General features: G+C 36.2%; 1 protein-coding gene across 5 annotated transcripts in view; it reads left to right on the plus strand.

The window, feature by feature from the left end:
* The window catches only part of LOC111139070 (transmembrane protein 62), a 53005-nt gene that overhangs the window by 26550 nt on the left and 9987 nt on the right, over window positions 1-16468 (plus strand). For all 5 annotated transcript variants that reach the window (XM_022491232.1, XM_022491223.1, XM_022491211.1 and 2 more), the window contains 6 exons: window positions 2427-2568; window positions 4896-5020; window positions 5158-5280; window positions 7338-7493; window positions 9576-9735; window positions 14315-14428. In XM_022491232.1, coding sequence (XP_022346940.1) covers window positions 2427-2568; window positions 4896-5020; window positions 5158-5280; window positions 7338-7493; window positions 9576-9735; window positions 14315-14428 — 820 coding nt within the window. The remainder of the gene's footprint in view (window positions 1-2426; window positions 2569-4895; window positions 5021-5157; window positions 5281-7337; window positions 7494-9575; window positions 9736-14314; window positions 14429-16468) is intronic.

Raw genomic sequence — 16468 nt, forward strand, 5'->3', positions numbered from 1 at the left:
AACTATCTTTCATTTTCTATTATCTATTTGTATCTTTCATGGTGACTGTGGAATGGAACTAGGGAACATTTTCAAGGAAGAATTAACAGGACTTTGGGTCTGACTGGTTATCTGGAGGGTAAAGCTATTAGTCACTTGAAGGTTTCTTACCTTTATATTTTTGTTTCTGAGCACCTAAACTCTATCTGAATTTTTAATAAGCAGCATTTTAACAGCCTGAAATGTGGACATTACAGATATATCAACCTGAAGGGAAAAAAAAAGTTTTTTTAAGGATTTTATTTATTTGTCAGAGAGGGAGAGCAAGAGAGTGAGCACAAGCAGGGAGAATAGCAGGCAGAGGCAGAAGCAGGCTCCCCGCTGAGCAAGGAGCCTGATGTGGGACTCAATCCTAGGAGTCTGGGATCGTGACCTGACCCGAAGGCAGACGCTAAACTGACTGAGTCACCCAGGAGTGACTGAATGAAAAAAATCTTTTTTTTCCTACTAAAAAAAAACACTCATATTTGTTTATTTACATAACATGGTACTGTGATTTTTAAAAAAAAATTTTTTTAAATTTCTTCAGTGTTCCAAGATTCATTGTTTATGCACCACACCCAATGCTCCATGCAATATGTGCCCTCCACATCACCAGGCTCACCCATCTTCCCACCCCCCCTTCCTTCCAAAACCCTCAGTTTATTTCTCAGAGAACATAGTCTCTTGAAAGTCAATTATCATATGGTTTCACTTGTGAGCATAAGGAATAATACGGAGGACAGTAAGAGAAGGAAAGGAAAACTGAATTGGGGTGAACAAAAAAATCTTAAAGCTAAATCTTGATCTTAAGAACCCCCCAGAGAATATCAAAATCCATAATTCAAAAAATGTTAATAGCTATCATATATTTTAATCTCTATTTTCAAGTAGTTGGGTTGATAGTTGATTTTAATGTGTTAAAAATATAGGAAAGGAAACAGTATATGTGAGATTATAAGATCCTAAAGAATAACTGAAAACAAATTAAGCAGGAAAAATATAAATAAAAATTTTACTGAGAAAAAAAATTGAAATAGAATATTTTATTTTATTTTACTTTATTTAAAGATTTTATTTATTCATTTGACAGAGAGAGACAGCAAGAGAGGGAACACAAGCAGGGGGAGTGGGAGAGGGAGAAGCAGGCTCCCTGCTGAGCAGGGAACCCGATGTGGGGCTCTATCCCAGGACCCTGGGATCACGACTCAAGCCAAAGGCAGACGCTCAACCAACTGAGTCACCCAGGCGCCCTGAAAATTTAATTTTTTTAATAGATTTTATTTATTTCAGAGAGGGAGAGTGTGCACATGCGTGAGCCCATGTGACCAGGGGAGGAGCAGAGGGAAAGGGATAAGCAGACACGATGCTGAGTGCCAAGCCCAGTGCTGGGCTGGATCCTATGACCCTGAGATCATGATCTGAGCTGAAATCAAGAGTTGCTCCTTAACTGAGCCAGGTGCCTCCCAAAATAGAAAATTTAAAAATACCAGGAAGGGAGGCAATAGAGCTAATTGACTTTTAATTATACTATCTGTGATAATCTATTTATTTTATGATAGATTTAGATGGCTATCATGGCTGAAATATAGCTCCCCGATAGCACATTAGGTTTCAGGAGTTTATTTGTATTTTTCCCTATGTGCCTTATCTATTTTCTTATAATGTTTTGACATTTGAATAATATAGGTATGTCCCCAATCTATACCTTCCTTCACATTTATTCAACAAAAACTAATGAGTTCCTACACTGTGTACTATGTTACCTACCCTCTCCCCCTATTCTTCATTCTCCAACCTTACAGACACATGAACACTGTTAATACTTAGGTAGTGAGGACTTTCATTACTGAATGTATACCCCGTGTATGTTACAGCTGTATTTTTAGGAACTGAAGAAGATTTACTGACCCAGACCTAGCTAACATTTTTCTCCTGGCTTGATGACTTCATCTTTGCAAGGCTTTATTGTGAGTTAAGTCTCTATAATCTTGTTTCAGGATGCAAATACCTTTTATATCCCACTACTCCAAGAATTCTGCTAGGTACTTTAGTAGGTCCTCACTAAATTTTTCAATGATGGATAAGTACCATTTCACTGGATTCTGATTGATCTCTCTTTAAATGTTCAGTGGATTGCCTAAACTAGCCATTTCCTTCTCTGCTTTGCTTGATGACCTTGTGTTTGGTTACTTATGAATTAGTTGGCCTAAATCTTTGTAGACAATGGGAAAAAAAATCTTTAAAATTTCTTTTAATCAGCTTATTGTGAATAATTGATGTATTTCTCTGTCAGATTAGGAAATTATCAAAGGGAGGCAAAATATAGTGTGATATACGGGGAGGAATTTCAACTCATTCTATTTTTTTATGATTGCACTAAAACTTTCCTGTCTTGTATTTTTTAGGAAATATTCTGCTGTACGTAAGGATGGCTCTTTCCATTATGTCCACAGTACTCCCTTTGGAAACTATTCTTTCATCTCTTTGGATGCCACCCCAAATCCAGGGCCTAAGAGACCCTATAATTTCTTTGGAATTTTAGATGAGGTACAGTAAAAATCTACCTTCCCTTTGTAGCTAACCTATTTTGTTTTTTCTTGGATAAATGTGGCTCACTTAAGGTTATCTAGGTAAACCAGTTCTTATCTAGAAATTCTTGCGAAAAATTTTACTGTGGTTACAAGTATGGCTAGAAGAAATCACTGGCTACTTGAGCACTATCATTGCTATCCCTGTTCTAGTCCCAAAATCTCATAAAGAAGTACCTCATATTTTATATTTATTCAGTAAACATTTATTAAATATGTACTAAGTGCAGCATACTCTTTGCAAGGTGCAGGGCATACAGCTTTTATACTATGGGGTATATTCCTAAATCCCCACGGTTGCCATTTCTAACTAATGGACTCTATTTATTTTAATAAAAGAAGGACAACTACTGAAGTAAATAAATTTCCGTTAAAGCAAGTGAGGTGAAAACTGTTGCTGGATTAAAACTGTCTAGAAAGTCACATCTGAGACCCTCCCATTATTTCGTAGTACAACAGATGTCAGCTCACTAATAAGCGCATACCCATAGGAAGACGTATGTACCTGCCTATAAGCATACAAGAGCGATAAGATCAAGTCACTTGCCTCTTAGAATATTTACTGTAGTGGAGGGGCGTTAAGACTAGTGCAGAGATAACTATAATAAAGGGCAGAATTTGCTAAGTGCCAAGAGAGATTCAAAGATACGAGGGTTCAGAAGACCTTGAAATCAAGTGAATAGACTATTGTGAGATGCATTGTGTTATACTACACATTTTATTTAATGAAGGTATATTTTGTTTCTTATCTCCCAAATGTCTTTAGACAGTTTTTTAACTTATTATTTTAAAGGCTACTCCTTAGAGCAGTGTTTTTTAATATATGATTCAAAGATCATCTGCATGAAAATCAGTTGGACTCAAAATGCAGATTCTCAGACTTTCCCCAAGACTTGTCAAATTAGAAACCCTGAAGGTACGGTCCAAGAATTCATTGCTATAAGCACTTTATAGATAATATATATTTATACATGTACAAGTTATTTTTTTTAAGATTTTATTTATTTGAGAGAGAGAGAGAAAGGAAGAGTGCTTATGCATGCGCAAGCAGGGGTGTAGAGCAAAGGGAGAGGGAGAAGCAGGCTCCCTGCTCGAGGGATGCGGGACTCGAGCCCAGGACCCTGGGATCATGATCTGAGCAGTTGCTTAACCAACTGAGCCACCTAGGTGCCCCTGTACAAGTTATTTTTTTTTTTTTAAAGATTTTATTTATTTATTTGACAGACAGAGATCACAAGTAGGCAGAGAGGCAGGCAGAGAGAAAGGAAGGGAAGCAGGCTCCCTGCTGAGCAGAGAGCCCAATGCGGGACTCGATCCAGGACCCTGAGATCATGACCTGAGCCGAAGGCAGTGGCTTAACCCACTGAGCCACCCAGGCGCCCGCTGTACAAGTTATTTTTGAAATCAGCTTTATGATGGATGATTTACATACAATAAAATGCACTCATTTTAAGTGTTTGAAGAGTTTTGACAAAAAATATGTATGCTGGTATACCTGTCACCACAATCAAGATAGAACATTTCTGTCATCCTAGAAAGTTCTCTCTTGTAGTCAGTCTTCACCCCAATCCTAGAGAACCATTGATGGGTTTTCTGTCAGTATAGATTATATAGATATATAAAGATATAGATATAGATATAGATAGATATATAAAGAATTTTATGTAAATGAAATCATATAGTATATACTCTTCTTCTGTCTGGCTTCTTTTGCTCAGTGTAATGTTTCTGCGATTCATCCATATTTCTGTGTGTTTGAGTAATTCTGTCCTTTTTATCACTGCATAACATTCCATTGTTTGGATATACTGATGGTTTCTAGTTTTTGGCTATTCTGAGTTGAGCTGTTGTGAACATTCAGGTATAGCATATGTACATCTTATTTTAGAAGTTTAGTTTCAAGTTCTTCTTTATTAATTGCAATGTAGCATACAGGACTGAAAAGATCAGTGGTTCTTCTTATTTTCTGTAAAGAAATTTCTGTAAAGAATTTCTATTAAAGAAATAAATTTATGCCATTTAAAGATTGTTCTCTATTTCTCAGTTTCCTCATCTATCAAATGCGACTAATACTTGTCCTACTTAGCACAGAGTTATTTTTAGGATCAAATGAATTATAATGTATATGAAAACAGTTTGAAATTTATACAGGTCCATACAGGCCATTAATTAGTAAGGCTTAGGCCTTAGACATAATATTAGTATAAAACTTCAAGGGAGATGTTTAATGTGTAGATTTCAACCTGAGCCCTGATTAAAAATCCCTCTGTTTTTCTCCTATTTCAGAGGCGGATGGAGGAACTTCTCCTACTGGCCAAAGAAAGTAGTCAGAGCAACCACAGTATTTGGTTTGGACACTATACAACATCCACTATCCTTTCTCCATCACCTGGAATTCGGTCTATAATGAGGTGAGACAGGCTTCCAAAATAAAAATTAATTGCTTGTAATTCTTTTATGTTCCTCTTACTCTCCTGAAGAGATCTTTTTATTAGTTTGGCGTAACAAGTTACCTGTTCACTTATTCTGTTCATTTTTCGTTAATTAGTTCAGCTACAGCATATTTGTGTGGGCACCTGCACACTCTCGGTGGACTCATGCCTGTTTTGCACACGCGTCACCTCCAGGGCACTTTGGAACTTGAGGTGGGAGACTGGAAAGAGAACAGAAGGTAAGGGAACTACCCCACAAAATAAAACTTAAACATGTAAGTTTTGCTAAAATGATAGTTTTCTTATTGCTATCATGGGTGATCCCAGTCAAGGGAGAACTTTTGATTTCCCTAAGTTTTTAAAGTAATATAGATATTGTGTGTGTTGGTGTGAAAAACCTCATTGCAAGAGTTATATTTGCTCTCACTGTGTTACATTGGATTTTCAAGATGCATCCATTTGGAAATGGATCTCAAACTCTAGGTTGCACAAGGATTGTGGAGGAGGTTATTAAAAATAACAGTTTGGAGGCCCTATCTCCACAGAATTTGATTGTATGGGTCTGGTTTAGGACTCAAGAAACTGCATTTTTTTTTTAAAGCCCACCAGGTGCTCTATGGACCACACTTACTTTAGAATTGTAAGTGTATCACCTTCTGAACTTTATATCTACCTTGGTATTCATTACAATGTTAGTGCTTTAAGTTCTTCAAATACACAATAGTTGGTTTTATTAAGATTAAAATCTTTCTGTGAGAAAACATAACCTGTTTATCAAAAGCATACAGTATAGTTAAGTATATAAAGAGACAAGAACTAAATACATATTTTGAGAATAACTAAGTACAGTAGCTTAAATATGGAAGAGTATCATCTCATTGTTGAACATTGTTTTATCAATTACTGTTTAATTTATTCACACTCACTTCTCTGAAGATTTTATTCAGTAAATATTTTTCAAGCTAAATATGTTATCTATTTTTAACTACTTCCATGAATTAAAAGATAGCTTTACATCTTGTAAGGTACTTAATCATTTCAAATGGCTCTGTTAGAAACTGTCTAAAGGTATGCTTGAAGCCTGTAGTTAGTTGGCAACTGTAATTACTTTGAGCTAAGACCTGTCTATTCATGACTGTGAGGTTGTGGGTTGGGCTGGGATTGCCTTTTACCAGATAGCCTTCCTAATCCTTGATCAGCTTCTTTACTTCTTATAAATGCTATAGTTACAAGTTAAGTGATGTCATGAAACCATTTCCTCTCTTTCTCTTCCCACCTGCTCTCCTGTTGTTCCAACCCTGGGGTTTTACCGGAAGGACCTAACCTTTACCTGCCCTTCTAAACATTTAAGTTGCTTTAGGATAATAGAAGAGCTTTTAAAAGTATATTAGTAATATTAGGCTAGGCTTTGTTGTGGATACAAATAACACAACAGATGTTTATTTTTTCATATATGTAAATCTGGTATGAGCCAGGGCATCTCTCTTCCGTGGGGTGACTCAGGGATTCAGACTTCCTCCATCTTAACACCTCAATTCCAGGGCAGGGAAGAGAGCATGGAGAACTTAAACCCACTCTTAAGTACTTTGGACCAGAAGTGTGATACATGTCACTTCTGTTCACAGCCCATTGACCAGAAATAGTCACATGGTCCCAACCTAATACCAGGGAGACTGGGCAATGCAGGGGAGCACGTGGAGTATTTGGTGAGCACTATTGTTTCTGCCATAGTCAAATCATTTCTTTTCTCAGTTTAAAAAGTAGAAAATATAAAATTTTGGTTATTCTTTAATGACTCTCTGTACCTCTCACCATGCATTTAGAAAACCAAAATAAGTTTTGTTAATTTCTTTGAAATTATAGAAATAAAGGTTTGAAAGAAGAATGAAAGATTTCTGATTGTGTTCATGTTAATATTAACATTTTTGATGAGATGAGGAATGTCAGGTATAGGCTTATGATGAATGTCTTAGATTCAAAACAGTCTTAAAGTACAGAAACCAAATGAATTAATTTATCAAGCATTTGTTTGAAAACATTGTTTGAAAGGGTGCATGCTATGTACCAGGCATTGTCCTAGGGCACAGTTAAATTATGTCTTCAATGAGATCCCATTTGTGACAAACATGAACTATAAAGCGATAGGGACAAGGGAAGAAGGACAGAAACAATATTATTTACTTTGTATAAATTCATGATCTCAGAAACTATATTTTTACATTTGTTCTGTGTATTACCTTCATACCCTCTTATAATACGCAGTGACTAAATTACCTTATTGTCTTCTGGTCTCTAGGTACCGGATCTTTGCTTTTGACCATGACCTCTTTAGCTTTGCAGATTTGGTCTTTGGCGAGTGGCCTGTGGTTCTTATCACTAATCCCAAGTCACTCTTATATAGTTGTGCTAGACATGAACCACTAGAAAGACTCCTTCATTCAACACACATCAGGTATGTAGCACTCTTTCAGAATTTACTTTCAGTTTGATATTAATGGAGAATAAGTCAATGTGATTATAATCTCATGTGAAAGCAATGAGAAGCCCCACTTTAATTTTCCCAACAATCTGAACATTATATAAAGATAAAATGCTTATTGCTTCATTCCCATTCAGTTAAAAAATAATTTTTTAAGCTGTTGAAATTTTTTAAAAAAATCCAGAAACCGATAGCCCTACCACTGTCATTTTATTTTCATGTTTTGCCTTGCTGTAATCCCCCTAGCCCCAGAGAGAGCTGTTAATGACATTTCTGACTTTTCCTTCTCAAGCATTCTCTTTGAGGCATGTTTTTTCATAGTTGTAAGGATAGGGCACAGACTGTAAACAATTCCTACTTTTTTTTCTCTCAACAGAGAGAATGCTCTACAATTTTTTCTAACTATTTTCCTATCTTATTGGTGAACTTTTTCATTTATTTTCTATCTTGGGAATGAGCATCTGATGCATGTAGATGCTTTTCCCATTTGAATAATTTCTTTAGATAAAGTTCTAGAGGTGGGAATCTTGGTGAAACATTATGAATTCTTTTATGACTCTTGTTAGAGATTGCCCAATTACTTTTTTTTTTTAACTAAAATCATTATTCTTTTTAAGAAATTGTGGTACAATATATGGAACATAAAATGTGTCATTTCACCAGCATTTAGGTGTACAGTTCAGTGGCATTAAAGTACACTGATACTGTTAGGCAATCATCACCACCATCCATCATCAACACTTCCATCTTTCCAAACTGAAACTCTGTACCCATCCAACAATAACTCCCCGATTTCCCCCTTTTCCCAGCCTGTGGCAACACCCATTCTACTGGTCTGTCTCTATGAATTTCATTATTCTAGGAACATCATATAAGAGAATCCTACAGTATTTGTCCTTTAACTGGCTGGCCTTTTTTTATTTTTTTAAATTTTTTAAAAAGATTTTATTTATTTATTTGTCAGAGTTAGAGAAAGAGAGAGCACAAGCAGGCAGAGTGGCAGGCAGAAGCAGAGAGAGAAGCAGGCTCCCCACTGAGCAAGGAGCCCAATGCAGGATTTGATCCCAGGACTCTGGGATCATGACCTGAGCTGAAGGCAATGGCTCAACGGACTAAGCCACCCAGGCGTCCCTAATTGGCTGGCTTCTTGAACATAATATCCTCAAGGTTCCTCCATGTTGTAGAGTGTGTTAGAATTCCTTTGCTTTTTTAAGGCGGGCCAATATTCCTTTGTGTGTATATACAATATTTTGTTTATTCGTCTGTCAATACTTTTGCTTCCACCTTTTGGCTATTGTGAATAATGCTACTGTGAATGGGAGTATACTCAGTTCATATCCCTGCTTTTGGTAGTTGTGGGCATATGTCTGGAAACGGAATTGCTGGATCACATAGTAATTATATGTTTAATTTTTTGAGGAACCACCATACTGTTTTCCATAGTGAATGTACCATTTTACATTACCACGAGCAGTGCATAAGGTACCCAATTACTTTTTAGAACAGATACTAATTTATAATGTTACCAGGCAAATGAGTACAAATTTTATGGCACTCTTATCATTTTTGGATGCTCTACTTTTAAAAAGATATACTAATTAATCTGATTAATTGATTCTGTTTGTGCTCTTGCTTCTTGTGGACAGATATGTTGGGAACCAAATGAGTAGATGGTAGGATTAACATGAGATTAACAAAGTAAGATGTCTAACCAATATTCTTTTCCTGTGTAAAAAACCAGGATTTAAGGAGTTTATCAGAAAGAACTTTGGATCTACTCCAGCTTTATTTGTCAAAAGAAAATTGATTTTCCTTTCTAAAAAGTACGAAAATAGTTTCTAATTTCTCACCAAGGTTAGGTTTGCTAAATTATACAACTCCAAAAGCCACCATTCAGAAAGAAACCAGATCATGAACAGTGATCATATAAACAATTATACAGTATGATGGTTCTGCCTACATTTATATTTTTTCAGATTATAATAGTTATTCTCCTTTCTAAAAGCAGTAAAAATATCTAAAACCACATGCTTATTATATATGTTCTCATTTTAGAGTCTTGGCCTTTTCCTTGACCTCCATTACTTCTGTCACAGTTAAGATTGATGGAGTTCATTTAGGGCAAGCTATTCATTTGTCTGGTCCTATTTTCATACTGAAGTGGAACCCACAAAACTACAGTAACAGGACACATAACATAGAAGTAATTGTCCAGGTAAGTTAGTAATTTTCAACTTGCCATATAAATGATTTGGCTGTAACCACACTAAACTCTGATGTGATTTTTTTTTTCAGTCAATTGATAGAGATGAAACTAAGTTAATTAAAAACTTGAGGGGCACCTGGGTGGCTCAGTTGGTTGAGCATTCAACTGTTGATTTTGGCTCTGGTCATGATCTCGGGGTTGTGGGATTGGGCCCTGCATCAGGTTCTGTGCTCCAGGTGGAGTCTGCTTGTTTCTCTCCCTCTCTCTCTGCTCCTTGCCCCCTTCCCTGGCATGTTCTCTCTCTCAAATAAATAAGTAAAATCTTAACAAAAACCTTGAATACACTGGATTTAGTATTTTCTGAAAATGAGCACTGAGGAATAATTCTGTTAGACAAAAAACTAGACTTCTCAGTTTGCACAGTCCCCTCTTTTTGGGCCCCAGGAAATCATTCTTTTATTTTCTTTCAGCTTTGCCTGGAGTCTTTTAATAACGGGAGCAAATTCCCCAACAAACCCAGAGGTAATAGAATAAGTCAGAAAACATGTATTTATGTACCCTTGCCTTTGCTTGCTATCTCCAAATATAGGAAAATTGAGTCACTATTTTGGAAGCTGTAGGATAGGGAATTCTCAAGGCATCCAGAGGATTTTGTTTGTTTATTTTGGGAGTATGCACTGATAGCATATGTAGTAACAGTCTTCCTGCTATTCTAATTCAGCTTGGGGCATTTAATTCACTAGCACCTGCCAGGGTAGTAAGTGGTCATTCATTACCAAAATAGAATGCTTTCGTCAACATTAGGAAATTCTTTAGGAGATAGACTGTGCTCAGGAGTTAGTTTCTGGAAAAAAAAAAAATCTGTCAATTTCCACAACTTTATGATTTGATGACAGTTTTTAACTATTTCATCTTCTAATAGTAAGTCTTAGTTTGAAGATTACTAAGTAATCCTTCAGAAAACACATGTAATTATTTTCATTATCTTTTGTGTGTGTGTGTGTCACAGAGAAGGATTTTGAATAGGAAGGAGCTGTTTACTGAGCTCCTTCCAAGGAAAGGCTGAACCCTTGTAATTTCTTACTTAATCCATATAACAATCCTTTATGGTAGGGAATTTTATCCCCAGTTCATAGATGAAGAAGCAAGAAAAGGCACTCTGCAATGCCACGCATCCTTGAAGTGTTCTGCTTAGGAGGCAGAAACTCACAGGGAGGATATGGAAGGAAGGATGATTGGGAATGAACTCTTAATGTTCTTTCTGTTAGAAGGTGGATTATTGAAAGAAAACCTGAAGGTACAAGTACACCTAGAATGAATTATTCCCTTTCTTTATTTACAGTTATGAGGAGGCACAACCATAGGAGATGTGTTCACAGTAGGGATAGGGACCTCCCAAATCTTTGGATTGCCTCAAAAACCTCAGCTTCTATGATTTTATGAGGAAAAAACCATAGCTCATGTTCCTTGAAACATTTCTGGCTGCTTCATTAAATTTTTAGTAGACATGTGAAATTACATATACTTTTTCCATTTTTTTTTTTTTTTAAGATTTTATTTATTTATTAGTCAGAGAGAGAGAGGGAGAGAGAGCAAGCACAGGCAGACAGAATGGCAGGCAGAGGCAGAGGGAGAAGCAGGCTCCCTGATGAGCAAGGAGCCCGATGTGGGACTCAATCCCAGGACGCTGGGATCATGACCTGAGCTGAAGGCAGCTGCTTAACCAACTGAGCCACCCAGGTGTCCCTACTTTTTCCATTTTTAACATTTCTTATATTATTGAGGTATAATTTACATACAAAAAACTCTACATATTTAAAGAGTATAATTTGGTGAAATTTTTTAAAAGATTTTATTTCTTTATTTATTTGACAGATCACAAGTAGGCAGAGAGACAGGCAGAGAGAGGGGTGGGGGGAAGCAAGCTCCCTGCTGAGCAGAGAGCCCGATGTGTGGCTCGATCCCAGGACCCTGAGATCATGACCCAAGCTGAAGGCAGAGGCCCAACCCACTGAGCCACCCAGGCACCCCTGTTTTCTTTTATATAACTTTAAAGGATTTGTCTACTGAATATTAAATAGTGAACTTGGTCCCCTCATTTGTCAATGGGAAAGTTCTGTTCTTTTATTTATATTTTTAAAGATTATTTATTTATTTGAGAGACAGTGAGTGAGCGAGCATAAAAGGGACAGGGGGAGAGGGAGAAGCAGACTCCCCACTGAACAGGGAGCCCAATGCGGGACTCAATCCCAGAACCCTGGGATCATGACCCAAACCAAAGGCAGACACTTAACCAAATGAGCCACCCAGGTACCCCAAGTTCTAATCTTTCAAATACAGTATACTATAGATAAGTCTGAGAAAAATCTATGAGAGACAACATCAATTTATTATCTTAACATTTTACCCACTCACTATTTTTACTGACTGTCTATAGGTCTGAGCAGCCTAGTAGCAACTAGACCCTTTGATCAATTTTCAGCATGGTTCCTGAACTAGTAACATCAGCATCACCTGGTAACTTGTTAAAAATGTAAATTCTCATGTCCCATACCAAACTTCTGAATCAGAAACTCTGCAGATGGGACCCACCGTCTGTTTCAACAGTCCACCCAGGTGGTTCCAATGTACACTAAAGTTTGAGTACCAGAACTTTATTGTGCCTACTTTGCCAAATGAAAGAGCAGACTCCAGAAATCTATCTCAAAATTAAAGACAAACTCTGCTTAAAATAAGAACGTATAACTTAAAATAACATTTTGAGCAAAAAAGTTTGATAAACACATGTGCAAATTCTTTTTGCTATTTTAAAACTTTTGTACGATCAGAAAACTTAAAAATATATGCAAGAGATAATACTATAATGAATTCCCATGTATCCCTTAGCCGACTTAAACAGTTACCAACTCCTGACCAATCTTGATGTCATTCCATCTGTAATATGACAGTATGTATTCCTAAAAAAATGATTTTTTAAAATGTAACCATAATACCATCACACTTGAAAAATTAATAGTAATTCCTTAATTTCAAGCTATCTAGTGTTTAGTTTTCCCAATTAGTCATATATATATAAAACAAGCATGTGGTTGGTTCAAATCAGAATTCGGACAAGAGTCCCACTCTCTTCTCCCCCCTTTTTTTTCCTTGCAATTTATTTTTTGGAAAATTTTGGAAACTGGATCTTTTGTCCTGTAGAGTTTTCGATATTCTTGATTTACGTTGTTTACATTCATGTATCATTCAGCATGTTCATCCACCCCCTCTAGTTTCTATAAGTGGCTGTTAGATTAGAGGTTTGATAAGGTTCGAGTCTTTTTTTGGCAGGAATACTTGATTTGTTGTTTTATGCTTTTATCAGAAATCTGTGATATCTGGTTGTCCCTCTTTTAGTAATGTTAGGATTGATCATTGTATTCAGGTGTTGTTAACTTTATCCGGTGATGTGGTGGTAAATATCTAACGACCAGCTTGGGACATGTTTGAAGAGGGAACCCTGATTTGTCGTGTTTCCCTGATTTATACCAATTTCCATAGTATAAAATAGCTGATTTGAAGCTACCAGCATATCAACTGGCCTGCAAAATTCCTGAAAATTTAACAATTGGCTTTTGTGAGCCTGTCAAGCCAGCTCCAGCACACTGCCAGCCTTTCCCTCCATTCATTATGAAGTAGCTAATCAGCTTTTCACTGAAGGATTTCCAACAGCTATTGATGGTCTTGGCCTAGATCCATTATATCATTAGAGTTGTACAATGGTGGTATTCAAATTGGCACTCCTTGTAAAAGGAGTATTAATTAGAATAGTTCCATAAAGAAAAACATTCCCTTACCTATTTGGTACTCAGATAGAGAAGTTCATACAGGAAAGGTAGGATAAATTCTTAATTCTTCCCCCACCCTCCCTTTTCTAAATCAATTTTCAGAATAATGAGTTGCTTCCCTAGCATCTGCCAAAGGTAACCAAATGAATCTTTTATTTTTAGTATCATTGTGAATTCAGAATTTAAAAAAATATATAGATCTGGTATGTTTCAATCCATGGCATTTATATTTTTTGATGTTTAAATTGTTCTACCTTTGGCTAGTAGGAGCTTCTCCAAGTTGGCCACTAAGTCTTTCGATATAATTGCAGTAGTCTTTGTTAGTGTTCTTGCTTTCTGGCATGAAGATATTTTAAGCTCTCCCTGTATCTTTCTTGTTCAGGAACTGGAATCAGCTATTTCTCTAAAGAGCACTGATCTTATAATGAGAAATTTTATTTTGAGAGTACAATCTGGGCACTAGCCCAGCTAGCTCCTTGCTCTTAGATTTGTTACTATTTTTAGGCCTTTTCAGTGAGCAGAGGGAAAACACAAATTTTTCTTTAAGAGAAAATGTATTGTGAGTACATGCTAATATTTCCAGTTCAAATCTAGAATTACAGGGTTTAAAAGAAGTTATATTTAAAGTGCTTATAGGAAGAAGCAAAAAATAAATGAAAAAAATACAGCTATTCAGAGATAATGGACAAATGTTACTGGAAGCTAAATCTTGGAACATTATACATATAAATGTGCATGAGAGTCACTGCTGTGCTTTTAACTAGGATTCTGCTGGAAGAAGTAAGAGTGTTCACCACCTATTTTCTGTTCAAGAGGATATTCACCTCAGATTTGATCCCCTGGCATCATTTATTCTCCTTACCGACCATTGCATCGTGGTAAGTAAATTCAGCTTTCGATGAGATTCGGTGGAATCTAGTGGTGGGTCCAAAGTAGTAATATAATCATGTGGCGAGAAAGACAAACTTTATAAAATTTAGTTATTTGTCTAGAAGAAGATAATGCTTTAAAGTTGATTTGAATTAAAAGAAGCAGAGGTATTGACAGGTAATACCTGTTTTGGAACCTGGTTCTAACCAATACCATAAAATCAGAATAACTAAGGGAATTAAAGGAACTGCGTAAAATTGGACTAAGGATCTTTTAAAAATAATTATTTCTTTCTATATAAATAATACACGCTTAATGTAGAGAACTTGGAAAATTTAGAAATAAAGTAAAATCAGCCCCACATTATTCTTTTATCACACTACTTATTATATAACCATTGTATTTGTCATTATGATACTCGTTTTTTTCTCATATATATTTGTGTATGAGTTTTTAATATAAAATAGTAATTTTCATTCTCTTTTGTGGTCTGAATTTTTTTTTCTACTGAGGAATTTGTTTTGACTATTTTCTGATATTAGTTTATGTTACTTTTAAGAATGATGTTGATTGGCATAAATATACCTTAATATTTTTAACCATTTATCTCTTGTTAATTGGGTATTGACATAAAACACACCAAAGAGACACACTATGATGTTGAGAGGAAATTGATTTTACTTTTTTATTTTTTTAAGACTTTATTTATTCATTTGAAAGAGAGAGCATAAGCAGGGGGAGAGGCAGAGAGAGAGGGAGAAGCAGACTCTCCACTGAGCACAGAACCCGATGAGGGACTCGATCCTAGGACCCTGGGAAAGATGACCTGAGCCAAAGGCAGATGCTTAACCATCTGAGCCACCCAGGCATCCTGAGAAGAAAATTTAAGCCTCCTTTAATTTCACTTTCTAGACATAGCTTTACATATATCTTCACAGACTTACAATGTAAATTTATTAATTGTATTACTTGTATGATTAAGCTTTTTGGAAATATAACTAATGGGCATTTGTATCTCAGTTTTACAAGTTCCTTTAGTGTCATTTGTTTTTCTTTTGGGGGTTTTTAATAGTCACCTAGATCAGGCTTTGGAAACTTTGAGGTATTATGAATCACCAGGGAACGTTAATAAGAAACGGATTCTGATTTAGTAGGGCTGAGATGGCGCCTGAGATTCTGCCTTCCCAACAAGGCGATCCCAATGATCCCATACTTTGAGAAACCAGAAGCTAGGTTATGTCTCTTCATTGTGAGTTAATCTCCAAGTGAATTGTGCCCTGACGGAGAAAGCAAAAGAAAATACCGACTTAGTTCATTTTGCCTGCAGTGCACCGTGTATGGTTTTTCTTTACTCTTCTACAACTTGAAATAAAACCAGTTCTACTTCCAGGACAGTGAAGGTGGACTGTTTCAGTTTGATCACTTTATATAACTAAGAATTACTTTGTTTCAATATTAGTCTCAGTATCCAGATCCTGAAAGAGTAATGCAGAGGCTATTTATAATTTTCTTTTTTGGTGGCTCAGTTGTTTGGTTCTTTTTTTTTTTTTTTAAGATTTTATTTATTTATTTGACAGACAGAGATCACAAGTAGGCAGAGAGGCAGGCAGAGAGAGAGGCGGAAGCAGGCTCCCTGCCGAGCAGAGAGCCCGATGCGGGGCTTGATCCCAGGTCCCTGGGATCATGACCTGAGCTGAAGGCAGAGGTTTTAACCCACTGAGCCACCCAGGCGCCCCTCTAGTCCCACTTATTGACAAGACTGTCTTTCCCACTGAATTTCAGTGGTGCCCTTGTTTTCCAATCAATTTCTACAAAAAATAATCTTCCTGGGATTTTGATTGGGATTGCAGTTAAGCATGTGTTCCATTTACTTACCCCCATAATCTCAGCAATATGAGACTTCCAATTCTATAACATGGTATATTACTTGATTGATATATATATCTTTAATTTCTCTTCTTGAATATATATATATATATATATATATTTTTTTTTTTTTTAATTTTATTTATTTATTTGACAGACAGAGATCACAAGTAGGCAGAGAG

This window comes from Enhydra lutris, unplaced genomic scaffold (genome assembly GCF_002288905.1).
Source record: "Enhydra lutris kenyoni isolate GAN:26980312 unplaced genomic scaffold, ASM228890v2 scaffoldscaffold4, whole genome shotgun sequence".
Classification (NCBI taxonomy): domain Eukaryota; kingdom Metazoa; phylum Chordata; class Mammalia; order Carnivora; family Mustelidae; genus Enhydra; species Enhydra lutris.